At 39.3% G+C, this 27,704-nt stretch overlaps 1 protein-coding gene across 3 annotated transcripts in view; it reads left to right on the forward strand.

Moving 5' to 3' along the window:
- TMEM87A (transmembrane protein 87A) overlaps positions 1 to 27,451 on the forward strand; it is a 63,588-nt gene extending 36,137 nt beyond the window's left edge. The window contains exons 10-20 of one of the 3 annotated variants that reach the window (XM_021940487.1): positions 48 to 147; positions 3,468 to 3,561; positions 5,153 to 5,224; positions 8,262 to 8,370; positions 9,317 to 9,375; positions 10,176 to 10,279; positions 17,451 to 17,524; positions 17,934 to 17,995; positions 19,199 to 19,254; positions 19,746 to 19,776; positions 26,237 to 27,447. In XM_021940487.1, the coding sequence (XP_021796179.1) occupies positions 48 to 147; positions 3,468 to 3,561; positions 5,153 to 5,224; positions 8,262 to 8,370; positions 9,317 to 9,375; positions 10,176 to 10,279; positions 17,451 to 17,524; positions 17,934 to 17,995; positions 19,199 to 19,254; positions 19,746 to 19,776; positions 26,237 to 26,278 (803 nt within the window). In that variant the 3' untranslated portion in view covers positions 26,279 to 27,447. Of the gene's footprint in view, positions 1 to 47; positions 148 to 3,467; positions 3,562 to 5,152; positions 5,225 to 5,804; positions 5,874 to 8,261; positions 8,371 to 9,316; positions 9,376 to 10,175; positions 10,280 to 17,450; positions 17,525 to 17,933; positions 17,996 to 19,198; positions 19,255 to 19,745; positions 19,777 to 26,236 lie in introns of all 3 variants that reach the window. The other 2 variants (XM_021940491.2, XM_031668800.1) reach the window with 2 other exon arrangements.
- Positions 27,452 to 27,704: the final 253 nt, after the last annotated feature.

The following is a 27,704-nucleotide window of genomic DNA, read 5'->3' on the forward strand; positions in this document are numbered from 1 at the left end:
TTGCCAAACTTAGGTTATGGTGCCATTTCTCCCCTTCTTTTTCATAGTCCAGGGTGCTTTGATCCTTGCAGAGCTGCTTTCAGCAGTGAAACGCTCACTGGCTCGAACCCTGGTCATCATAGTCAGTCTGGGATATGGCATCGTGAAGTAAGTATTAACTTCCTGTATGGAAGAGCAAATTTAAATGCAGATTAAATTAAAACAGTACTGCATGTTCCCGATGTAGTAGTTCTGAAATAGTTGATAAAAGAAATAATTCTGGCCGGGTGCGGTGGTTCACGCCTGTAATGCCAGCACTTTGGGAGGCCGAATCACGAGGTCAGGAGATCGAGATCATCCTGGCTAACACGATGAAACCCGGTCTCTACTAAAAATACAAAAAATTAGCTGGGCGTGGTGGCAGGCGCCTGTAGTCCCAGCTACTCCGGAGGCTGAGGCAGGAGAATGGCGTGAACCCAGAAGGCGGAGCTTGCAGTGAGCCAGGATCGTGCCACTGCACTCCAGCCTGGGCAACACAGCAAGACTCCGACTCAAAAAAAAAAAAAAAAAGAATTCTGAAACAAGAAAGGTATCTGAAATTTTGTAGCCTTGTAAATGTTGGGAAAATGTTAGTGTTTCATTTCACTTCCTAAGAGGAGCATCTGCAGGAAAACTTAGAACAAATAAGATTGAAACACCAGGCTTTTATAGTAAACTTACAGTGACTTTATACTTCCAAAATATTTTTTGCAAATTAGATTTTTTATGAGAAACTCATTCTTGCTGTAACTGAAAATATTTTTCTATCCAAAAAATTTTATTTGTATTGAGTGTCTTCTCTAGGCATTCTTCGAGGCATTGTTCCAGGCCCTGGGGATATAGCAAGTAAACAGAAGATTTTGAGCTTACATTTGTGGAGGGAGGGGACAAAGACAAAATTTAAGTGAGTAAAATATTTTAATATGTCAGTGAAAAGTGCAGTGGAGCAGGTAATGCCGGAGCTAGAGCTTGCAGTTGTGTATAGGGTGATCAAGGAGGGCTTCACTTAGTAACATTTAAGCAGAGACTTCAAGGAGGTGAGGAAGCTATATGTATACCCAAGGGAAGAGATGCTGAGTAGAGATCAGATTCTATATATATTTTTGAAGGTGGAACCAGTGGAATTTGCTGATGGATCAGATGTGTGATGTGAAAGAGAAGAGGAATTAAGGATGATGCCAACTGTTTTGATCTGATCACATGGCAGGATGGAATTGAAGATTTACTGAGTTCAGGAAGACCTTAGGTGAAATAAGTGTGGAGCAGGGGCAAGATTGGAGTTCAGTTAGGTAACTAGGTAGGGGAAACAAAGGGGAGAGGTTGGGGCAGAGATAAAAGTTTGGGAGTCATGAAGATACAGATGTTATTTAAAGTCACGAGGGCCAGGCATGGTGGCTCATGCCTGTAATCCTAACACTTTGGGAGGCCAAGGCGGGCAGATTGCCTGAGGTCAGGGGTTCAAGACCAACCTGGACAACACAGTGAAACCCTGTGTCTACTAAAATACAAAAAATTAGCCGGATATGGTGGCATGCACCTATAGTCCCAGCTACTTGGGAGGCTGAGGCAAGAGAATCGCTTGAATCCTGGAGGTGGAGATTGCAGTGAGCCAAGATCACGCCACTACACTCTAGCCTGGGTAACAGAGCGAGACTCTGTCTCCAAAAATAAATAAATAAATAAATAAATAAATAAATAAATAAGGTCATGAGACTGGATTTGGTCACCAAGTAAGTGAGTATATATAGAGAAGAGGTCCAAGGGCTGGGCCCTTGAATATTTAATATTATTTAGAAGTCTGTAAGATGAAGTAGTTAGCAGAAGAAATTGAGGAGTGACCAGTGAGGTGGGTAGAAAACTGAAGAATGTGTTTCAAGGAGGATGTGATTGTGTCAAGCGATCCTGATAGGTCAAGTGAGAATTGGCCATTGAGTTTACTTACATGGAGGGTCGTAGTGACCATCACAGGAATAGTTTTGGTGAAGTGATAGGTACAAAAGCCCAACTGAGGAGAGTTCCAGAGAGACTAGGAGGAGAGGAATTAGAATAATTGTATAGACAATTATTTAAAGGAATTTTGCTTTAAGTGGGATTAAGTGATGCTATAGCTATAGCATCACTTTATAGTGCTTAAGTAGGATTAAGGTTAGTTGTTTTAAGTTTGTTTATTCATTTAGAGGAGTTTTGCTTTAAATGGGATTAGAGATATGGGGAATTTTAATTCTTAAAACTTATTTATTTGACAATTATTTGAGTGCCCCCTATATGCCAGGAAGTATTCTAGGTTTCCAAGATGAATGGGGAGAAAATTCCCTGCTCCTACGGAGTTTTCCCCAATGTATAACAAAAAATATAAGAACAAATATTGGTAAGGCCTATGCAGACATGATTTAAGGCAGCGCATCTTAAACTATACTACACTAAGGAATCACCTAAGGATTTTGTTAACATGTGGATTCTGGTTGTGTAGGATTTTGAATCTCAAGGATGTAAGATTTTTTCTCCTTCAAACAGAAGTTCCTCAGAAGACTTTTCATATATTAGATTTCAAGCTTGCAAATATACTATTTAGTGAACTGTAATCGGATATTTGATTACATTAAGGAATTGTTAGAATTTTTAGATTTGATAGTGGTATTTTGGTGGTGTTTTTTAACAGTTTCTTTTGTGGGCTGGGCACAGTGGCTCATGCCTGTAATCCCAGCCCTTGGGGAGGCCAATGCAGGAGAATCACTTCATCTTAGGAGTTCTAGACCAGCCTGAACAACACAGTGAGACCTTGTCTCTACAAAACATTTAAAAAAATAAAAAATTAGCCGGGTGTAGTGGGACTTCCCTGTAGTCCTCAGCTACTCAGGAGGCTGAGGTGGGAGGGTTGCTTGAGCCCAGGAGTTCACGGCTGCAGTGAGCTGTGACTGTGCTGCTGTACTTCAGCGTGGGCGACAGAGTCAGACTCTGTTTCTTTAGGAGAAAAAAAAGAAAGGCCCTTTTATAGCCATTGAAATACCAAAGAAAAATAAAGTCCTCATTTATTAAAAACATACTGAAATATATCGAAGATATACTGTCTAGGATTTGCATCAAGAGAATATGAAAGGGTGGAAAGTGGATGGGGTATGCATGGGACAGAATTAACCATAGGTTGGTGGTGGTTGGACCTCAGTGAAGGGTTTATAAGGGTGCATTATACTACTTGTGAATATGCTTCAAAACTCTCCAAGGAAACATTTTATAAAACGTGGTAACCAGACACCAGATCTTAAGTTGTAGTGTTCCCTGTCTTGTTTTAAGACCATAAGTTCTTAGTTTTTTTCTCTTAGGTGATTCAAATGTATATTGTTTATTGCTTTAAATTGGTGGTCTATATTAGTTAACACAAGTTCCTGTTACTTAGCTTGTTTTGGGATTTGTCCCATATGTACTCAAATATCTCTTTGCTTCCTCTTTAGGCCACGCCTTGGAGTCACTCTTCATAAGGTTGTAGTAGCAGGAGCCCTCTATCTTTTGTTCTCTGGCATGGAAGGGGTCCTCAGAGTTACTGGGGTTAGTACTGCTTAATCTCATTTTCTGTGGTCAGTTCAATTATATTGTTTACATCTTGACAGTGTGAGTCGGAAATGTCTGTGGTCTTCTTTCTGTTTGCTTTATGTCACTTTTGGGCTCTGATTCTCAAAATATATGTATAGTTCATGTTTTCTTTTTAATCTATTAGAGCTTTGTAAATTTAATGTGTGCCCGGGATGAATGCTTTTCCACCTGTCTCCAAATTGGTAATTGTTTTAGTTCCTCCTCCCAAGCAGTGGACTTGCATTTTTTTTTTCTAATCGATGGAATCTAGACTGAAATTCTTGTATAAATGGCAGACTTTGGAGTCATGCATTTACTAGTTAATCTAATCTAAAGTAACTGTTGTTTCTTAATCAACATTGGAGTTTCAAAAACTTCCTTAAAATGCAGCTGATGAGGCCTGGTGTGTGGCTCACGCCTGTAATCCCAGCACTTTGGGAGGCCAAGGCGGGAGGATCACGAGGTCAGGAGATCGAGACCATCCTGGCTAAGAAGGTGAAACCCTGTCTCTACTAAAAAAAAATACAAAAAATCAGCCGGGCGTGGTGGTGGGCACCTGTAGTCCCAGCTACTTGGGAGGCTGAGACAGTAGAGTGGCGTGAACCCAGGAGGCGGAGCTTGCAGTGAGCCGAGATCATGCTGCTTGCTGCGCTCCAGCCTGGGCGACGGAGCAAGTCTCCATCTCAAAAAAAAAAAATGTAGCTAATGAAGTTTCACACCATTTTTGAGAATTGTAAAATTATTCCCTTTGCCAGGGAAGGAAACCAAAGCACTGAGATACAAGTGATAAAGAAATTTATGGCTGGGAGCGGTGGTGGGCGCCTATAGTCCTGGCTTCTTAGGAGGCCGAGGTGGAAGGACTGATTGAGTTCAGGCTGCAGTGAGCCATGATTGTGCCATTACACTCCAGCACCAGAGTGTTACCTCTTCCTTAAAAAAGAGAAGAAATTTATGTTACCACTGGATTAATACGAAGAAGTAGGGTTCTCTAGGCCATTTTAATTAATTTTCTTTTTTTTTTTTTTTTTTTGAGACGGAGTCTCGCTCTGTCAACCAGGCTGGAGTGCAGTGGCCGGATCTCAGCTCACTGCAAGCTCCGCCTCCCGGGTTCACTCCATTCTCCTGCCTCAGCCTCCTGAGTAGCTGGGACTACAAGTGCCCGCCACCACGCCCGGCTAATTTTTTGTATTTTTAGTAGAGACGGGGTTTCACCGTGTTAGCCAGGATGGTCTTGATCTCCTGACCTCGTGATCCGCCCACCTTGGCCTCCCAAAGTGCTGGGATTACAGGCGTGAGCCACCATACCCGGCAATTTTCTTATTTTTTAAAAAAGATCAGACTCCGCAGCAACCTGTTAGATTCAATATTGCAAATACTATAAACTTGGCTTTGCCCACAAGAAAAGTGGGCTCCATATGTTTTGCAATAAATTGCCTCTTAAATAAAACACTTTGTGGATGCAAATTTACTTTTCAAATCACACTGTCCTCTGTGTGTAATTTTCTTAGACTTTTAGCAACTTTAACCCTCTGTTAATTTCATTTTCTTTCTTCTGCTGTTGCTATAGTATTTTTCTTATCCCTTGACTCTGATAGTAAACCTGGCCCTCTCAGCAATTGATGCCTGTGTTATTTTATGGATATCCTTTCAATAATGCCTGTTGATCGGGTAATTAGGGTTATATAAAAAACATACTCTATATAAACTCCTGGAAACATGCAGCGTAGTTTTTCAGACAGATAATTGCCTTACATTTTATTTTGGGGTGAGCTCTTATTTGTAAAATCTTGTATTACAGTTTTGGAAATTAATAATTCTTTGTATATGATGCAGCAATATTTTGTAAATATGAGAAAAGTCTTTTCAGACTTGTAGCCAAAATCACAATGATAGGAAATGATAGGTTAAGGATGGGACTTACAAACATTAGGACTTTTTTGGAGTATGGTCACTTGTTAACATGGATCTTTATATATGAAAAACTCGTAGTTAGTAGTATGTTTCAAGATTGTAACTGACAATTTATGTGAAATGCTAATAGCCGTATATTCTACGTGATGGTTTATAAGAAGGGAAGAATGATTAGGTGTCAAGTGTTCTTTTTATTTTCTTTATGCAAAAACATTCCGGTGATTATGTAAATGCAGAATCATGTGGTGGTTCTTCTCTGTGCCTCTCTAGACATCTGTTTTTCACCACTTCTTTTTCTTTGTCTGCAGGCCCAGACTGATCTTGCTTCCTTGGCCTTTATCCCCTTGGCTTTCCTAGACACTGCCTTGTGCTGGTGGATATCCTTCTCATTGGCTTGTTTGATGACGGTCCATTTTCTCCCCTTGGAGATGGGTTTCCGTTGATCTTTCTGCAAAGAGTTTTTATCAGTTTTGTTGATTACTCCTTAGCGTGGGGAATAGTGCATGCTAAGTCTTAACAACTTGAGGGTTCAGGTAAGCAGTTTTTTTGTTTTTATTTTTTTAATTTTAAAAATCAAATTGGAAATTGGTGACTGTGGACCGAGCTCAAGATAAAAGCTTTTGGCTTTTTTCTTTTAAATGAGCATTTCATCTTGATTTTGCACTTGTTATTTGTATACCTAATCATTTAGTGTTAGAATCACTGGCTGTGCTGGTCCTGCTCTGCCTTTTAGTCTCTAGCAATTCTTAAATGCTTTGAAACTTATAAAATGATTTTGATCCTTAAAATTTGATTTCAGGAACTATGTGACGTGCTTTGACTCTTCTGAAACTCTGTGTAGGTTCAGTAGGTTTTAACCCTCATGGAGTGAGTGTTTTGTTGCCTCATTCAAAAGCTGACTTGGAATTGTTTGAAGATTTCCACCCTTTAGAATAAATAATTGGTTCATTTACAGGCAGAGTCAACCAGCAGATAACAAACAAGCTTCTATTTGAGCAATCTTATTCTCCTGCTCTTTAAAATTAAATTTATTTATTAGGGACTTGGCTTGATGGCTAAAGGATTCAAGTTTTTGGACTTTATCTTATATTGAATTTGTTTTGGTTATTATATATTTGGTCCTATTTGCAGTTTTCATTATTACTGACCTGATAGATTGTGATTGTTGAAAAACTGTGAATGTAGACAAAATTGTTTTGTGAATTTGAGTGGGTTGCCATATAAGAGTTTTCAAAAGTGTCCTCAGTCTAAATAGCCAAAGCTTTTCTAGATTAATATCTTTCCAAGTGTTTTGTGAACCTCTACAAGCATTGAGAGAAGAGGGAGGTGGGAATGGATTGTGCAGTAAGATAACCCAATGACTAGGTAACAGCTAAGGCTCTGTAAGAGCAGAGCAAATGTCAAATCTCTTATTTTTGTATCTGCTTCTCATTCTGAAAATTGAGCCAGGTGCAGTGGCTCATGCCTGTAATCGCAGGACTTTGGGAGGCTGAGGTGGGCAGATTGCTTTAAGCTCAGGAGTTTGAGACCAGCCTGGACAACATGGCAAAGCCCTATCTCTACAAAAAATACAAAAATTAGTCGAGCATGGGGGCTTGCACCTGTAGTCCCAGCTGCTGGGGAGGCTGAAGCAGGAGAATTGCTTGAGCCCTGGAAGCGGAGGTTGCAGTGAGCCAAGATCACACCACTGCACTCCAGCCTGAGTGACAGAGTGAGACCCTGAGACCCTGTCTCAAAAATAAAAGAAAATTGAACCTGAGAGCAGATACCATTTTTAGTACTCACCAATTCCCCTCCTGTTTTTCTCTGGCAACTTACTACTTGAGAATAATGTTCTGAAAATGGAGAGTCATTGCTTTTGGAAGCAAACCATATGAGCTTCTCAACCAGTTGTAAGGTCCTTTTAATTCAGGATAGTGCAGGCAACTGATGGCAAGTTCCTTAAGATGGCATGAGGGGACTGAGTATAGATCTCTGGGATATTATAGGCATGAGTGTAATGATGACCCTCGACTAGATTTGCTGGACAGATGAGAACAGAGCTACCCACCTTAAAGGGAGAGAGAAGATAATGTTAATTCTCTGTCCCTTGCCTATTACTCATGTTCACTTTATCTTCTGCCATTTCCCTTTCTATTTATTTTCTTTTTTTTTTTCTCTAGAAAGCCTCTTCCTGTCTTTCTCTTTTTTATATTTTTTTCTCTTGTGATTTTGTACGTTCTTACTTTATCCTGGTCTGTCTCCTCTTTAATGTCTCATTGAAAATGATGACTTTCGGCCAGGTATGGTGGCTCATGCCTGTAATGCCAGCGCTTTGGGAGGCCAAGGCAGGAGGATCAGTTGAGGCCAGGAGTTTAAGACCAGCCTGAGCCACATAGCGAGACCTTATCTCTACAAAAAAAATTAAAAATTAGCCAGGCGTGGTGGCGCATGCCTGTAGTCCCAGCTGCTCGGGAGGCTGAGGTGGGAGGATTGCTTGAGCCTCAGTGGTGGGCAAGGCTACAGTGAGCCGTGATTGTGCCACTGCACGCTAGCCTGGGCTAGACCCTGCCTCACAAAAAAAAAAAAAGGAAAAGAAAAGAAAATGACGACTTTCTTATTAATCTTGAGGTGTTTGTGAGATTAAGTGAGAATAAGAGAGCTATAAGGCCTCTGAGAGATCTATAAGTTTATTAGCATGACCCCAGATCCTCAAAGAAACCTGAAAACTACTTGGCTAGCTTACTGTTTTTTCCTGAATGTTGAATTCCTTGACCTGCAAACACATATTTATTAGCCTGACTCAAACAATGAAGCTATTAAAACTTCGGAGGAACATTGTAAAACTCTCTTTGTATCGGCATTTCACCAACACGCTTATTTTGGCAGTGGCAGGTAAGTCTGGGACTTTCTTCTTGGAGTTCAAATGTGATCTGTTTAGAATGGAGATTCTTAACCTGAAGGCCATGGGTAGGCATAGAAAGTTTTGTATATTTCACTTGGAAAAGGATTCTTAGCTCTTGTCAAATTCTCAGAAGGATCTGTGGTTTTAAAGAAGTTGAGAACTATTTTTTCGTACAGTAGCTGGAAATCAACCTCATATTTCAGCTCTTCATTTATCCCTCTTCTATTTGCATTCTTTCTTGAGGCATTCTTTGTCTTGAGGTTAGTTAGCTTAAGTGCCAGAGAGTGCTCCTTTTAGAAGACATTACCACATGTTTGTTTAGTTTTATTAAGTAGTTGTAGAATTTTAGATTAGGGTACATTGCTATTATAGTGCTTTTCCATATGTCAGCAAGCCTATGTAAGAAATTGAGATTAGGTGGACTGTAACCAAACTAGGCTAATTTGCCTTCCTCATTACCCTTGTACCAGGAATAGTGAGGTCTGATTTATGATTGGAACTAGCTCTTCTGCTTGTGTTACAGTCGTTTTATCAGCCTTTTTTTTTTTTTCATCTGACCAGCCAAAGAAAAATTAGCATTACTATACTAGGGATAAAAGGAGAAAAAAATAATGTTGATAATGCTGGAAGGAGCTATATTTCCAATACCTTATTTTCCAACCACGATGGTTACTGATGTAGTAGATGGCAAATAAAATTATTACCAAATTATCCTTTAAATACAGAAAGGATTGGCCAGAGTATGTATCATGAGCCTTGCTGATAGCAGGTATACAGTACATTTGTATTGAATACACTTGTTAAAATAACTCATAGAATTGTGATGTATTTGGTAGTTTGGGGTGTGTGGGATTCCACTTAACCAGAAATGGGGGAATGTAACTGGGGATGTAAACCAGCATTCATACTCTGACCTGGTTTTTCATTTACCGTTAGCGTCTATTGTGTTTATCATCTGGACAACCATGAAGTTCAGAATAGTGACATGTCAGTCGGTGAGTTATAAGCACATTTATGAATAATGTACTGTCTTATAAACAACTGATGATGTTGATGACAGTCGTAAGGTTCTTCTGAGTTACATACCTTATAAAAAACTAGGTCTCTACTCTGAGGGTTGTAATACTTCCCTCCTCCTAAGTATTCTGTACTATCATGGTGCTTGGTATAGTAGATAGTTTTTTGTTTATCTGACTGTATTCTCCCAGTTTTGGGAGAGAATTTTTTAAGTTATAACTACAGTATGCTACAACCCAGTCTTACTTTAACTAAAAATCTTAAGAAGTCCAGAGTACTAAATATTAAGTACCATAAGTGTAAATAATACTAACCTGAATAGAAGCCACGTCCTTAAGATCTGAGCTCAAAGACTGTGGCCAATAGGATTTCTTTAGAAGCAGCTAAGGCTCTATTTTGTTAAAAATAAATAAATAAATGAAAACGAAAATTATAAAGTATACCAACCTAATGTAACTTTCCCTTACCCTGTATAAGGTAACTTTCTCTTACCCTGTATAAAACCCTTTCTTAAAGCTTCTCAGAGGGATGATGAAGCTTTGACAAATACTCTGTTCTGTTGATGCATTTTCTTTAACAACAGTAAGCACTACAAGGGCAAAAACTACATTCATTCACTTTGTTTCCCCACCCTTACCACAGTATTAAGCACATAGCAGGCTCTTAGTAAACATAACTTGAATGAACAAATACGTGATTTTTGTTCTGTGCCAAAGGCTTTATGAACAAGGGGTTAAGATAAGGTTTATAAATGTTGTACTTCTCCCCCGTATTGTAGGACTGGCGGGAGCTGTGGGTAGACGATGCCATCTGGCGCTTGCTGTTCTCCATGATCCTCTTTGTCATCATGGTTCTCTGGCGACCGTCTGCAAACAACCAGAGGTTCTTGGACTCTTCTGTTTACTCTGCTAACATGAGATGACCATGTCATCAACTAGGGGTGGTGCATTGGGAGACAGTATCAGGGCTGTGTCATTTAGTGGAAGGAACACTGGGCCTGGAATCAGAAGAACTGGGTTCCTATCTCAGCTCTCCTCTTAACTTCACGATTTTTGGCATGTGGCCTCTCCACCTCTCTGGCCTTAGTTCCCTTTCTATATAATGAGGGGGAATTAAACCCAGCAACATGAAGTTCCTTTCAGCTCTGACATTTTGTGATAAATACACAGGCATGCTATGGAGATAAATTGCAAGTTTGGTTTCAGACCATCACAAAGCAGATACTGAGTTACATGCATTTTTTGTTTTTTCCAGGGCATATCAAAGTTATGTTTACACTATTCTGTAGTCTACTATGTATGCAATAGCATTATGTCTAAAAAATGTACACACCTTAATTTAAAAACACTTTATTGTTAAAAAAAAAAAGAAAGAAAATGCTGACACAGGGGCTGGGCGTGCTGGCTCACGCCTGTAATTCCAGCACTTTGGGAGGCCGAGGCAGTCGGATCACCTGAGGTCAGGAGTTCGAGATCAGCCTGACAACTGTGGTGGAACCCCGTCTCTACTAAAAATACAAACATTAGCTGAGTGTGGAGGTGGACGCCTGTAATGCCAGCTACTTGGGCACCTGAGGCAGGAGAATCGCTTAAACCTGGGAGGCAGAGGTTGCAGTGAGCCGAGCTCATGCCACTGCACAGCATAAGTGACAGAGCGAGAGTCCATCTCAAAAAAAAAAAAAAAATGCTGACACACAAAGTGAGCACATTACTGTTAGAAAATGGCACCAGTGGACTTCCTTGATGCAGGATTGCCACAAAATCTGGGAAGCACAATAAAATGAAACACCATAAAACCGAGTATGCCTGTAAGTATTTGTATAGTAAACAAGGGAGATAGATATATCATCTGTTGTGTCAACTGGACACGGTGGCTCATGCCTGTAATCGCAGCACTTTGGGAGGCCAAGGTGTCAAATCACATGAATCCAGGAGTTTGAGACCAGCTTGACCAACATGGCAAAACCCCACCTCTAGTAAAACTACAAAAATTAACCGAGCATGGCAGTGCATACCTCTAATCCCAGCTACTCCGGAGGCCGAGGCACAAGAATCACTTGAACCCGGAAGCGGAGGTTGCAGTGAGGCGAGATGGCGCCACTGCACTCCAGCCTGGGTGACAGAGTGAGACTCTGTCTCAACGAAAAAAAAAGATATAATTGGGTCACTTGTACTGAGTCTCTCCTGTCTAGTGTCTAGAAGGAAAGAAAACTTCTGTAACCAGCAGCCCAGCTCACTTTGTAATGATAGAAAGGGTAAAATTAAAACTTACATAACCAGCTTTGAAATTAAAAATCTATGTGTAAATTTGATTTGTCCAACTATAGGCAAATTTCAGACATTTAGGAACTGCCTATCTTTATTTTGTGAATATGCCTTTTTTCCCTCTTTTCCCCCCTCATTTGCATTTAGACGGTTAAGAGCTTATATTAAACCCATACCACCAAAGAAGGAAAGGGTAACATGGTATAAACGACTAATTTTATAACCAGACTTACCAATGAAAGATTGAGATAGAAAATAGGTGAAATCCTTTTACCCGATGAAAATGGCCTTGCTGTCATTTCAAACTATGCACTTTATATGTGTTTATCAAAAAAAGTCAAAGAATAGAGAAAAGTCATGAAAGAAAATAAGGAAGATCTGAAATCACACTATTGAGAAAGAACTTTTACATTCTGGAGACGCTTCTTTTATATCCGTCTGTTGATCTACTGGTTACTCACTAGCTATATTTGTATTTAAATATTTTCCCTTCCTCAGTCATTAAAAAATTTTTGCATTACCTTTTATTTTTTCTCCCCTTTTCTTTTAAAACATTGCCCCCTTTCTCCATGACTTCAGTGTTAACTGTATGTTATAATGTGTCTTTTCCCTGTTCACTTATGGAATCTTCCATTACTTTTGTAACAGTACATTGTGGAGATTCCTTCCAGTGTAACAGGTTTAATTGAACTCATTCATTTTCATGGATAGCATAAATATGGGACGTGTAGTACAGTTACATTAACATATTCTCTTATTAATGGGCATTTGGGATATTTCCAGTTTGAGGTGTGTCAGGGTCCTCAAGACCATCCTAATGTTCAGCGATTTACTGGAAGGCCTCATGGGACGCAGCATACAGTTATGCTTACAGTTAAGGTGTATTACGACAAAATGGTGATAGCAGGTCTGTCTGGGGAAATCGGTATTTTCTTTCCTTGTGTTCTGTCTCTCTTCTGAGGAAGTACATCAAGTCAGTTCTTTTCCCCAGCAACAAAAATGTAGTAACACATTGTTTCTGTCCAGGAAAGCCCATTGATGTTCAGCACTCAAGATTTTTATTGGAATGTATTACCTCCTCCCAGCCAAATATGTGACAGTATGCACAGACTACTGCCAATGAGGGAAACTGATTTGAACTTTCAATGTCCAGAGTTTTTACTGGGGCTCAATCACATACTGTCTCTGTTGCTGACTTTTAGTTTCCAACCCCTCCTGGCAGTCAGGCTGATACCATTTCCTCTGGAGGTCAAAACTGATACGGCATGGCCCAAAGCCCCTATACTGTAAGACTGTCAGCCAAAGTCCCCAGCAAATAAAGACAGGACATTTTATGGGTGTAGAGATAACCTCACATTAGTCAATGAAGGTTAATTTCTCACTACACACTGGCACATACTCAAGAAATACTTAATGAGTGGGCTTGGATTTGCTAGATTGAAGGATATGTGTATTTGTAATTTTTAAAGTATTTTCAGATTATGTTCCCGAAAGAAACCTGAAAGAAATTTCATATTTAATAACAATGGTATGAAAGGGTTTTTTTCTTCCCTCTTTTTATGTCCTATCATTTTATTTAATTTTTGTAGATTTGGTGGATGAGAATTAATATTGTTACTTTTTGCATTTAAGGTTGGATCTTTAGCTTATTTTTTATTGACTTATTGATCATTGTCTCTGTCCATTTTCTGCTGCTATAACAAAATACCACAGACTGTTTATAATGAACAGAAATTTGTTGGCTAGCAGTGTCAGCATCTGGTGAGGGCCTTTTTACTGGGTCGTCACATGACAGAACGTGGAAGGGCAAAAGGGAGAGCCCACTCCAGAAAACCCTTTATATGACAGCATTAATTCATTCATGAGAGTGGAGCCCTCATGACCTAAATGCTTTCCATTAGGCCCAACTCCCAACACTGTCACACTGGGAATTAGGTTTCAACATGAGTTTTGGGGGGGACAGACATTCAGACTGTAACAATCACTTATGTATTGATTCGTAGGAATTTATTTATTTTGAGATGGGGTCTCGCTCTGAAGCCAAGGCTGGAGTGTAGTGGAGCAACCTTGGCTCACTACAGCCTCCACCTCCTGGGCTCAAATGATCCTCCCACCTCAGCCTCCCGAGTAGCTGGGACCACAGGTGTGCACCACCACACTGGGCTAATCTTTCTATTTTTTGTAGAGATGGGGTTTTACCATGTGCCCAGGCTTGTTTCAAACTCCTGAGCTCCAGCGATCCACCCACCTTGGCCTCCCAAAACGCTGGGATTACAGGCGTGAGCCACCATACCAGGCCCAATTTGTAGGAATTTCTAATATATTTTGTATGCCAATATTTTGTTTGTTCTAAGTATTGCATATATTTTCTGCCAGTTAATTATCTTTTGATTTTTTAATGCTGTTTTCAATCATACAAAGTCTCAGAAATATAGAGTTAGTTTTTCCCTTCAAGGATTGTACATTTTGCATCTTATTTTGGCAAATTCTTATCTAGCCTAAGGTGAGGTCAAAAAATTATTCTCTAATGACTTTTTAAAAATTTCACAATCAGGCCGGGCACGGTGGCTCATGCCTGTAATCCCAGCACTTTGGGAGGCTGAGGCGGCGGGTGGATAACCTGAGGTCAGGAGTTTGAGACCAGCCTGATCAACATGATGAAACCTCATCTCTACTAAAAATGACAAAAATTAGCTGGACGTGGTGGTGGGCACCTGTCATCCCAGCTACTTGGGAGGCTGAGACAGCAGAGTCGCTTGAACCCAGGAGGCAGAGGTTGCAGTGAGCTGAAATTGTGCCATTGCACTCTAGCCTGGGCAACACGAGCGAAACTTCGTCTCAAAAAAAAAAAAAAAAAAAAATCACAATCAAGATGTTCATGCACCAAGAGTTACTTGATTCTAGGCTCTCTACTCTCTTGTGTTCTGGTCCTGCATCAGTAGCACACTGTCTGAATTACCCTAGGCTTCTGATAAATCGTGGTATCTGGAGGGCCTGAACCTCTAATCATATTTGTAAGTGTAGGCTTAGCTGCATACTATCTGGCTCTTTTAAAAATAGCTTTTGGGCTGGGCGCAGTGGCTCACGCCTATAATCCCAGCACTTTGGGAGGCCGAAGTGGGAGGATCACCTGAGGTCGGGAGTTCGAGACCAGTCTGACCAACTAGAGAAACCCCGTCTCTACTAAAAATACCAAATTAGTTGGGTGTGATGGCGCATGCCTGTAATCCCACCTATTTGGGAGACTGAGGCGGGAGAGTTGCTTGAACCCGGGAAGGGGAGGTTGCAGTGAACTGAGATCACACCATTGCACTCTAGCCTGGGCAACAAGAGTGAAACTCCTTCTCAAAAAAAAAAAAAAAAAAGCCTTTGGCCAGGTGTGATGGCTCACACCTGTCATTCCAGCACTTTGGGAGGCCTGGCTGGGAGGATTGCTTGAACCCAGGAGTTTGAGACCAGCCCTGGCAATATAGCAAGATCCCATTTCTACCAAAAAAAAAATTGTTTTAGGTTAGCTGGGCATGGTAGTGCGTACCTGTAATCCCAGCTACTAAGGAGGCTGAGTTGGGAGGATTACTGGAACCTAGGATGTTGAGGCTGCAATGAGCCATGGTCATACCACTGCACTCCAGCCTGGGCAATGGAGCGAGACCCTGTCTCAAAAAAATTTTTGAAAAGTCTTTGGTGTTAAATTTTTGCCCTTTATTTTAAAAATGTTTTTATTTTAGATGGGGTCTTGCTATGTTGCCTAGGCTAGACTCAAACTTCTGGGCTCAAGGGATCCTCCTACCTCAGCCTCCTCAGTAGCTGAGACTAATGGTACATGTCACTACACTCAGCTTTTGTTTTTTAATAAAAAAAATTTAGATTGTTTAATTCTAGGAAAACCTACTAAGATTTTGATTGGAACTTAATTGAATTAATGAATTAGGGAGATTATATTTTTTTAATAATTCCTTGACTGTGGCATCTCTCCATTTTTTAGTCCTTCAATTATGTTTTGTAACTTCTGATTTAAATTTTTGTGGCTCTTACGAATGCAACCTTTAAAAATATATACAGCTTTTCCAAATATGTGGGAATGCTGTTGCCTCCCCCCCTCGCCGCCCCGTCTCTCTCTGTCTCTGTCTCCTTTCTTTCTTTTCTTGACAGAGTCTTGCTCTGTCACCCAGGCTGGAGTGCAGTGGTGCAGTCTTGGCTCACTGCAACTTCTGCTCCTCCGGGTCGAGGGATTCTCCTACTTCAGCCTCCTGAGTAGCTGGGATTATAGGCACCTGCCACCGTGCCCAGCTAATTTTTGTACTTTTAGTAGAGACGGGGATTCACCATGTAGGCCAGGCTGGTCTCAAACTCCTGACCTCAAGTGATCCATCCTCCTCAGCCTCCCAAAGTGCTGGGATTACAGGCGTGAGCCACCATGTCCGGTTCGCTTTTTTAATGTATATCATAGCCAGCAACCCTCCTGTTACATTGTTAGTTCTGATAATTTCCACATTTTCTTTTCAGATAGATTTTTGTCTAAAGTAATCATTACAAGCTGCTTTCTTGCCAAATAATCTTCTGCCTCAATTTTGATTCTTACATTATTAGCTTGGCTAAGCCCTCCTGTATAATATTGAATAGAGTCAATGCCAATGGGCCCTCTTATCTTACTCTGACATTAAATGCTTCTCAAATATCATCAACTATGATATTTACCATGGAATTTGTTACCCATTAACAAGTTATAGATGTTCCCTTCTATTCCTAGTTTATTAAGAATTTTTATTATGAAAGGGAGTTTTAAAAGCAAGGTAGAATGAAAGTGGTAACAATAAAATGGGAAGTATAGAGTGAGGTCAAAGCTAAAGCATTCAGCCGGGTGCGGTGGCTCATGCCTGTAATCCCAGCACTTTGGGAGACTGAGGCAGGCAGATCATGAGGTCAGGAGATCGAGACCATCCTGGCTAACACGGTGAAACCCCGTCTCTACTAAAAATACAAAAAAATTAGCCAGGTGTGGTTTCGGGCGCCTGTAGTCCCAGCTCCTCAGGAAGCTGAGGCAGGAGAATGACGTGAACCCAGGAGACGGAGCTTGCAGTGAGCCAAGATCATGTCACTGCACTCCAGCCTGGGCAACAGAGCAAGACTCCATCTCAAAAAAATAATAATAATAAATAAATAAATAAAAGCTAAAACATTCTAGGAATTACGTGTCTGGGAGCTGCTTTGCTGAATCTCTTGGAAGTTGTTAAGGAAAGGCATCTGAGATATACCAGATCAGACCTTCATCTTCTGAGCTTCCCACTTGTAGGCTAAAATTTTAAATTACCTGGAATAGGCCTCCCTTCTCTTAACTCCCAATTTGAAGGCTGTGATTTTAAATTAGATGAGAATTTACCTGATTCTATTTGATACGTATCCTTATGAATGAACATTTGTTGACTGCCTACTAAATGACACAGGTATTGTTCTAAGCACTTTATTTGTAATGACTTACTTTTACAAAACACCCCTATTAGTAGTGTTCTATTATCCCCTTATTTACAGATGAGGAAACTGGGTATAGAGAGATTAAGTAACTAGTCTAATGTCACAGGTAGTATTCAGCAGAGCCTGCACTCATAAATATGATACTGTCCTGCTTCTCCCTTGCTATTATAGGCAATTAAGAGCTTTCTGAAAGGGAAGAAGTTTTATTATTAAACTGATTTAATGAGTTACTATAATTGCAGTTTCAATAATTAGTTTTGTAAAATGCAACTGGTATAGCAGTTTTTGAAGTTTTCTAACTTTTTTCCTTGTGTTAGGTTTGCCTTTTCACCATTGTCTGAGGAAGAGGAGGAAGATGAACAAAAGGAACCTATGCTGAAAGAAAGCTTTGGTAGTCATAAAATTCACGTCTCATTAGTACTTTAAATATTTTTTTTCTATAAGTACATTGTTTATCATTTTGTAACTATGTTGTTCCTATATTTGGTATGGGATGAAGTTAGGGTAAAGAAAATAACGGTGTGACTCTTAAGATGAAGCCATGGTAAATTCAGTAAGTAATTGCACATTAAGTATCCATTTTACTTGCTAGAAGTGAGCTAAAAATTTTGCTTTGAACTTCCCAGCATGCATGTAAAGATGGAGAAACATCTGTTGTATACTTCACAACTATTAGAAAGCTTAAACTAACCTTGGGGCTTTTAATTTAAAAAAAGAAAAAAAAAAGTTCTGAATCCATTTTGCCATCATTGTCAGTCTGTTCACAAAGTTAACCAGTGTACGTTTATTTTCTTCTACAGAGGGAATGAAAATGAGAAGTACCAAACAAGAACCCAATGGAAATAGTAAAGTTAACAAAGCAGTAAGTATGACTTTTCCACTCGTCTTTGTTCTTTGCCCCATCTTCCAATCCTCAGTAGAACTACTAGAAGAAGACAGGAGGCAAGTTAATGACATTGGTCTTGGCAGTGATTTTTTTTCTATATGACCCCAAAAGCACAGGGAACAAAGCAAAAATAGAGAAGTGAGAGTACATCAAACTATAAAGCTTCTGCACAGCAAAGGAAACAGTTAACAAAGTGAAAAGGCAACCTACAGAATGGGAGAAAACATTTGCAAACATTGCATCTGTTAAGGGGTTAATATCCAATTTATATAAGGAACTCAGTAGCAAGAAAACGAATAGCCCAGTTTAAAAATGGGCAGTGAACCTGAATATACATTTCTTAACATAAGACCTACAAATGGCCAACAAGTATATGAAAAAATTTTCGTCATTACTAATCCTGAGGGAAATGCAAATGAAAACTACAATGAGATAACACCTCACAACTGTTTGAATGGCATTTATCAAAATGAAGAAATAACAAGTGTTGGCAAGGACATGGAAAAAAGGGAACCCTTGCACACTGTTGATAGCAATGTGAGTTAGTATAGCCATTATAGAAAATAGTATGGAGGTTCCTCAAAATTAAAAATAGAACTACCTTATGATCCAGCATTCATATCACTGGGTATATACTGAAATGAAATGAAATCAGTATGTCAAAGAGATACTTGCATTGTCATGTTCATTGCAGCATTAATCACAGTAGCCAAGATACAGAATCAACCTGCATGTCCATCAATAGATGAATGGATAAGGAAAAGGTGGTGTATTTCAATATACAGTGGAATACTATTTAGACTCAGAAGAGAAGGAAATCTTGTCATTCGCAACAGTGTGAAGAAGGCTGGAAGATATTACATGAAATAAAATAAGCCAGGCACAGAAAGACAAATACCACATGATCTCACTTACGTCGAATCTAAAAAAGTTGAATTCCTAGAAGCAGAGGGTTGAGTGGTGGTTACCAAGGGCTGTGGGAGAACTGGGGAGATGTTGGTCAAAGGGATTTTTTAAAATGTTTTTAAAAATTAAAATATTTGACTTTTCTGTCAGCAGTCCCATTTGTGAATGTACTGCTACAGAATTAAGAAAGACAAGGTTTAAGGCCTTTATATCCTTACTTGAGATGTATTATGTGGTGCATTTTAGTAACGAGTGGTATTTGTATGTTCCCAGCAGGAAGATGATTTGAAGTGGGTAGAAGAGAATGTTCCTTCTTCTGTGACAGATGTGTAAGTTTTTGAATGATTATCACAAGAATCCTGTTTCAAAGTTAGTACTATGTTGTTATTTTAAATGAGCAAGTTATGCTCATGAAAATACAAGATACTGAAAAATAATTAAAAGAATAGGAATAATCTGCAAACAAAATTAATTGGGTTTATTCATTTAGATGACATTTCTGCTTAGAAAGATTTAGCTATGTAGTAGATCTTAAAATGAATGGGATACTCCTTTTGAAATTTTTTAGTTCCTTTCCAGGGCTATAATTTTAATGAAACATTGGTCCTGTCGCGTTGCAAAATACATTTTTTTTTCTGTACAATTTCTGTAACTGTTGCTTATTGTATTTGCTGTTTATTTTCCCTACAAGGGCCATTAATAAAATGCATATCTTAGATAATTATAAAAAAGCTTTAAATTGCATTATTCCAATGTCTTTTATGAACCATTTATGGCTTTATTTTACATTGTTCAATTCAGTGTTTCTCTCTCTTTGCAGAGCACTTCCAGCCCTTCTGGATTCAGATGAGGTTGGTACTCAATTCACATGCATAAATTGTGTATATGGTGACTAAATAGAAAGTCATGAATCCTCTGTTCATGGAGATTCTCTTTATTTGACTCAGTAGTGGCCTGAAAACTGTAGTTTATATAGTTGAAAAGGATAAGGATAGAAATACTAATAGAGTTCAAACATTCAAGAATCTTTCCTTTCTTTGCATCTGTCTATGCATGTTTCACTTTTCAAAGTTACACGGTCAGACTTGAGAATGTTTTTGTTTAAATTGGATAGTAAGTACAGTACTCTCCACCATCTAGTTCTTTTGTCTGTAAGAAATGCAAATTTAACCCTAATCTAATATTGGCAAAAATAATAAGGAAAAATATTGAGAAAGGAATATAGTAGACCAAAACAAAATCTAAATTTTTACCTACTATTTCATAATATTTATGTCACTACCTTCTTCAGATAGTAAGGATTGTAATTAGTACCTCTAATATTTATGTTTTCAATCTTTTACTTGGCCTCCATACAGTTAATCTAGAAGGCTTCACATGAAGTCTTATATTAGGATTGTGGGCCAGGTATAGTGGCTCATGCCTGTAATCCCAGCACTTTGGGAGGCCGAGGCAGGAGGATCACTTTAGGTCAGGAGCTTGACACCAGCCTGGGCAACATGGTGAAACCTCATCTCTACAAAACATACAAAAATTAGCCAGAGATGGTGGCATACACCTGTAGTCTCAGCTACTTGGGAGGTGAAGTGGGAGGATCACTTGAGTCCTGGAGGCAGAAGTTGCAGTGAGCTGAGATCATGCCACTCCAGCCTGGACAAAAGAGTGAGACCCCATCTCAAAGAAAAAAAAAAAGAATTGTGGCCTGAGTTCATGGAAACTAGTTCTGGACATGTTCTGAATATTAGGTCATTATAGAATTTTTGTTTGTTTGTTTTTGTTTTTTTTTCAGGAAGCCTTTTGGAAGCATCTTGTCTGATTCTGATTCATTGTGTTGAATTGGCTGCTAAAAATGATTTGTTCATTTCTCACTGACATGATATTTGACACAGCATGTACAGTATCAAATTCCTTAGCTGTTCTATGCATTGAAATAATTGAGAACTCTACCATTCAGATTTGAACCTATCTGCCAAACACTTTGCTTTCTGCAGTATATTCTACTGTTCCCACATCTCCCTCTTGAGGTCTTCCTCTGCTAATTATTTGCCTTTAGGGCTTCCCTTTGACTTCAGCTCTCCATGAGCTGCTATAAGCAGAGAAGGCTGATTAAGTGAAACCTGATTGTGCCCTTCATGGGAATGCAAGTTTGCTATAGTAATTTGGTGGCACTGAGTTCAGCCATCTGTTCATATTTTCCTCTGTGAAAACACTGTGCAAGAGTTTGCAAGTATACATAAGGCTTTCTTGTGGCAAGAAAACATAATGATATCTACCCTCTTAACAATTCCTTTAGTGTACATTACAGTATTGTTAGGTATGAGCACAATGTTGTACAGCAGATCTCTAGAACATTTTCATCTCGTTTAACTGAAATTTTATGCCTGTTGAATAGCAACTCTTCCTTTCTCCCTCCCTCAGCCCCTGGCATCTACCGTTCTTCTTTCTGCCTTTGAGTTCTATTTTAGATAACTCATAGAAGTGGAATCATGCAGTATTTGTCCTCCTGTGGCTTGCTTATTTCACTTAGCATAATGTCTTCAAGATTTATCTAAGTTGTAGCACGTGTCAGAATTTCCTTCCTTTTTAAGGGTGACAAGTGTTCCATTGTATATATGTAACATGTTATCGTCATCCATTTATCTGTCAGTGGACACTTAGGTTATTTCTATACCTTGGCTATTGTGAATAATGTTGCAGTGAACATGGGAGTGCACATTTCTCTTTTTGAGATCCTGCTTCATTTCTTTTAGGTATATATGCAGAAGTGGGATTACTGGATTATATGGTAGTTTTTTGTTTTTGTTTTTTTTTTTTTTTTGAGACGGAGTCTAGCTCTGTCGCCCAGGCTGGAGTGCAGTGGCCAGATCTCAGCTCACTGCAAGCTCCGCCTCCCGGGTTTACACCATTCTCCTGGCTCAGCCTCCCGAGTAGCTGGGACTACAGGCGCCTGCCACCTCGCCCGGCTAGTTTTTTGTATTTTTTTAGTAGAGACGGGGTTTCACCGTGTTAACCAGGATGGTCTCGATCTCCTGACCTTGTGATCCGCCCGTCTCGGCCTCCCAAAGTGCTGGGATTACAGGCTTGAGCCACCGCGCCCGGCCTGTTTTTTTTTTTAATTTTTTGAGTAGCTTTCATACTGTTTTCCATAGTGATTGCACCATTTTACATTTCCACCAGCGAGGCACAGGGGTTCCAATTTCTTTCTTTGCCAATATTTGTTATTTTTTGTTTTTGATAATGGCCATCCTAACAGGTGTGAGGTGACACCTTGTGGTTTTGGTTTGTATTTCTCTGATGATTAGTTATGATGAGCATTTTTTAATATACCTGTCAGCCATTTGGAAGCCCTCTTTTGAGAAATGTCTCTTCCAGTCCCTGTCCCAGTTTTTAATCAGGTTAGTTGATTTTTTTTGCTGTTGAATTGTAGGGGTTTCTTATATATTTTGGATATTAATCCTTATCAGAAACAGTCCTATGCCACATTTCAGTCAGCAACAGACCACATATATGACAGTGGTCCCATAAAATAATAGTGTATTTTTACTGTACCTTTTCAATGTTTGGATATCTTTAGGTACCCAAATACTTACCATTGTATTCCAGTTGCCTTTGGTATTCAGTACAGTAACATGCTGTATAGGTTTTTAGCCTAGAGCAATAGGTTTATACCATATAGCCAAGGTATGTAGTAGGCTATATAACGTCTAGATTTGTGTAAGTATATTCTGTGAAGTTCACACAACTATGAAATTGCCTAATGACACAGTTCTTAGAATGTATCCCTGTCATTAAGTGATACATGACTGTATGTGGTATGCAAATATTTTCTCCAATTCTGTAGGTTGCCTTTCGTTCTGTTGTGTACTTCCCTTGCTCTGCAGAAGCTTTTTAGTTTGATGTAGTCCCATTGGTCTGTTTTGCTCTTGTTGTTTTGTGCTTTTGGTGTCATAGCCAAGAAATCACTGCCAAGACCAATTTCAAGAAACTTAGGTTGTCTTCTAGGAGTTTTGTGGTTTATAGATCTTATGTCTAATTCTTTCATCTATTTTGACTTGGCTAAGTCTTTAATCTATTTTGAATTGATTTTTGTGTATCGTGAAGACGAGTTACTTTCATTCTTTCTCATGTGAATATCTAGTTTTTCCAGCACCATTTGTTGAGGAAACTATCAGTTTCCCCACTGTGCAGTGTTGTCTGTCTTTTTGAAGATCAGTTGACCATATATGTGTAGTTTTATTTCTGGGCTTTCTATTTTGTTCCACTTGGTCATAGTGTATGATTCTTTTAATGTGCCGTTGAATTCTGTTTTCCAGTGTTTTGTTGAAGATTTTTGCGTCTGTGCTCATCAGGGATATTGGCCTGTCGTTTTCTCTTCTTGTCATGTCTTTGGCTTTGGCATTAGGGTAATGCTGGCCTCATAGAATAAGTTTGGAAGATCCTTCCAAATACATTTTTTCCTCTTGAATTTTTTTGAAAGAGTTTAAGAAGGATTAGTGTTACTTTGTCTTTAAATACTTGGTAGGACTCAACTAAAGAAGCCATCTGGTCCTGGGCTGCTTTTTTGTTGGGGTGTTTTTGATTACTGATGGAATCTTCTTTCTTGTTGTAGGTCTTACCAGGTTGTGTTTTTTCTTCCCCCCCCACCCCCCCCGATTTTCTATTCTTTGATGATTCAGTCTTGGTAGGTTGTATACTTCTAGGAACTATATATTTTGCTCTAGGTTATCTAATTTGTTGGCATACTTTTTAAAATGTTTTGTGTATTTTTGTTGAAATTCTTACTTTCTTCATGCATTGTTCTCCTGAGTTTGTTGAAATCTTCATGATAGTTATTTTGCATTCTCTTTCAAATAATTCCTATACTTCTGTTTCATCGGGGTTGGTTTCCAGAGATTTATCTTCCTTTGTTTGGGCCATGTTTCTCTGATTCTCCATTTTCCTTAATTCCTTGTGTTGGTTTCAGTGCATTAGAAAAAAACAGTTACCTTTCCAGTGTTCATGGACTGGCATTGTACAGGAGAACACCCTCACCAATCATCCTGCATGGAGATTCTGAGGACCTCCCTAACCCACTCTGTATTATATCTTTTCTGGACTTCTGCATATATATTCCCAATCAGAGGGATTTGCTGGGTTTTTCCCTCCCCAGGAATTTATAATCTCTTGCTCCCTTTTCTGTTCATCTGCTGTATCATGGGTCTCCTGGAGCCAGTGGCATAGCCCAGCTCTTTTTTATTTATACTGACCCCAGGCACCTAAAGTATACTGGTCCCATCTGTGCTTCAAACCATTCCCTACAGAAAGTATTCCCTCAGGTAACCTCTTACAAAGTTGGAACATTTTCACAGTCCAACTCTCCTCCCTAGGGAAAAGCTGGGATTTGGGGATGTTGGGGATTCTACCTGCTTACTCTGCACTGAGCTGGGGGAGGGGCTGTGGTGAGCTCATACTTGCTAGTCCAAACTTCCACTTTTGATTTCAGCAACTTCCAACCTGGGCCCTTTGTTGTTAGCTCTCGGATTCAGGCAAGACAGAAAACAGTCTCTTGTGCAGGTTCCAGAAAAGTCAGAATGTTGGGTGTACATTCCAGTCATTTCCTTCCCTCTCCAAAAAGAAGCTGGGAGCTGAGGGTTTCCACCCTATCATGTGGTACTGTACTGGGTCCATGGGAAGGGAAGAATTATGGCAAGAGGGTGCCTCAGACTCTTCTGCTGACTTTGCTACAGCTAGTTTCATGCTCTCCAATAGTGCAGAAGACTCTCAGCTGGTTTCTGGATTTCTCACAAAGGGAGTTTTTCCATGTGTTACTGAATCAGTGTGTCTGTAGGGGGAAGGAGGGTCCAGGACTTCCTGTTCTGTCATCTTGCTGACATCACTTTCTCCAAGGCCTTTTTTTCACTTAAAACTGAAAAAGAACTTAAATGAATTACAGGAGAAACAATATACATGATGGACCAGGAATCAAAATGGCATAAGGCTCTTCAACAACATCTTTGGAAGCCAGAACAAAGCCTTTGAATTATTTTCAACCTAGAATTCTGTACTCAACTAAACTATCCTTATGAGGGTAAAATAAAGATGTTTCCAGCCACACAAGAAGTAAAATAATTGATGTCCTATATGCAGTTTCTGAGGAAAGCAGTAGAAAATGTTCTCCACAAAAATGAGGAAGCTAAGAAAAAGACTTGGGATCTAGGAAATAAAGGGTCCAACACAGACAAGAAAAATTCCCAGTATGATGTAAGAAATTCTCTTGGCCGGGCGCGGTGGCTCAAGCCTGTAATCCCAGCACTTTGGGAGGCCGAGACGGGCGGATCACGAGGTCAGGAGATGAAGCCATCCCTGGCTAACCACGGTGAAACCCGTCTCTACTAAAAAATACAAAAAAACTAGCGAGGCCAGTGTAGGCATGTGTAGTCCCAGCTACTCGGGAGGCTGAGAGGCAGGAGGAATGGCTGCAACCAGGGCCCAGGCTTGCAGTGAGCTGAGATCCGGCCACTGCCTCCCAGCCTGGGCGACAGAAGCTGAGACTCAGTAAAAAAGGAATTCTGGGTTGGCAGCTGGGCAACAGGCTTGGATGAAGTAGAGAACAGAGGCATTGGAAAGGATATTTTTAAGAAAAAGGGAAACATCTATAGATTATCTGATGTAATTGATTATATTCAAAAAGGATTTGTAGTTCTGTCGGTTTGTGATACAACAGTGAGAGGTACTTAGCAAATGAAGCAGAAGAAAAATAAAAATTAACTCTAAGGTATAAAATTGCCTAAGAAGGGAAATTTAATGGTAGTGCATTAATTATTTTAATTGAAATGGGATACTGTAAATACTATATTAAATTAAATGTAATTTTATTTTTTACATGATTTATTAAAATTGTAGTAAAAAACACATAAGAAATCTACCCTCCTAACCATTCTAAAGTGCAAAGTGTTAACTATGTGCACATCTTTGCCCTCATCCTTCACTGGGTCTTCAAGTTAAATTCCTGAATTAGAGGAAGTACACATTTTTATTAAAGCCTAATCTTATGTAAATATTTGTTTAGTCATCTTAACTGACTCTATACATTTCTTTCTGAGTGCTGATTTGCTGTCCAGAAGCCTAGAGCTTTTGATTTAGTTGTTCTTGGGTGAGGTCTGGACATCTGTAGGTTCAAAATCTTCATAAATGTTTAGGAACCATTTCTCTAAACATTTAATTAAAATAAACAAGTACTCGTGGAAGATGTTTGCTTGGATAGTCTATATAGAAGATATTTGGAATATAGATCAGTTTAACCTAGTATACTTAAACCTTTTTTGTCCCTAGGAACGAATGATCACACACTTTGAAAGGTCCAAAATGGAGTAAGGAATGGGAAGATTTGCAGTTAAAGATGGCTCCTATCAGGGAAGAGATCAGCATCTGTGTCAGTCTTCTGTACGGCTCCATGGGATTAAAGGAAGCAATGACATCCTGATCTGTTCCTTGATCTTTGGGCATTGGAGTTGGCAAGAGGTGTCAGAACAAAGAGAACATCTTACTGAAAACAAGTTCATAAGATGAGAAAAATCTGCAAGCTTCATATTTACAACACTGATGCCCCCTTTCCTCCCAGACTCTGACTGGATGTTCATGCAACTTAAATGTGTTGTTCCTGAACTTTCTGTAATGTTTCATTTTTTTAATCTGACAAACTAAAAAGTTTAACGTCTTCTAAAGGACTGTCATCAACACCATAATATGTAATCTCCAGGAGCAACTGCCTGTAATTTTTATTTATTTAGGGAGTTACATAGGTGATGGGGGAAATTGTTAACTACCTTTAATTTTCCTGGGAAGTCAAGGTTACATCTCGCAGAGGTTGTTTTGAGAAAAAAGGGCCCTTCTGAGTTAAGGAGCCATAATTCTGTGAGTGATCAAAAGAAAGAAAAAAGAAACTGTTACAGTATGATTCAGATCATTTAAAAAAGCAAAATCAAGTGCAATTTTGTTTACAAATGGTGTATATTAAAGATTTTTCTATTTCAGATGTACTTTAAAGAGAAATATTAGCTTAACTCTTTTGACATCTGCTATTGTGACACATCCCATTGCTGGCAATGTGGTGCACACTCCGAAACTTTTAACTACTGTTTTGTAAGCCTCCAAGGGTGGCATTGCAGGGTCCTAGGCAATGTTTTGCTTGCCTTTATGCAGAGAGGTGCTCCAAGTGCTGTGATTGAGCACCATGCTAGAGGAACTGTAATGCTTCAGAAGTGGTAGCTTATACAAAGGAAACAGGTCCTGCTGGCTTAATTTAAACAGTTATTGCATGAAGTAATGTGGAGGCCCTGGACTGCTGCTCATTCTTTAGGATGGACTGTTCTGGTATCTGGTATTGGTTTAGAGCCTGTTTATAAGGGACATCACAAGGTGATGGGATTCATTTGAAGCACTCTATTTCTGTTTTAATGGTTTTATCCAATTTTGCCTTCCCAAGATTTTTGTTCTACATAAAAAGTTCATGCCACTTTTTAATATAAAAAAATTTAACAAAATTAATGTATTTTTCTCATTTTTTTCAAACTTTTTCTGAAGACCCTTTCTCTCAAACTCATGAAACATTTCTTTCCATGGCTTTTATTCTAGATTATCTTGTTTTCTGTTAAAACCAATGACCACATGACCACAATCTTCACTAACTCATACTGCAGTGAAAGTGTTAACCCTTAGGTAGTTTCTCTACAACTCTTTGCTATGGTGATTTTAAAAAAAGTTTCCTGGCAAGTATCTCTGAGGAACTGCAGTCTGAAGA

The sequence above is a fragment of the Papio anubis genome, chromosome 7, assembly GCF_008728515.1.
Source record: "Papio anubis isolate 15944 chromosome 7, Panubis1.0, whole genome shotgun sequence".
Classification (NCBI taxonomy): Eukaryota; Metazoa; Chordata; class Mammalia; order Primates; family Cercopithecidae; genus Papio; species Papio anubis.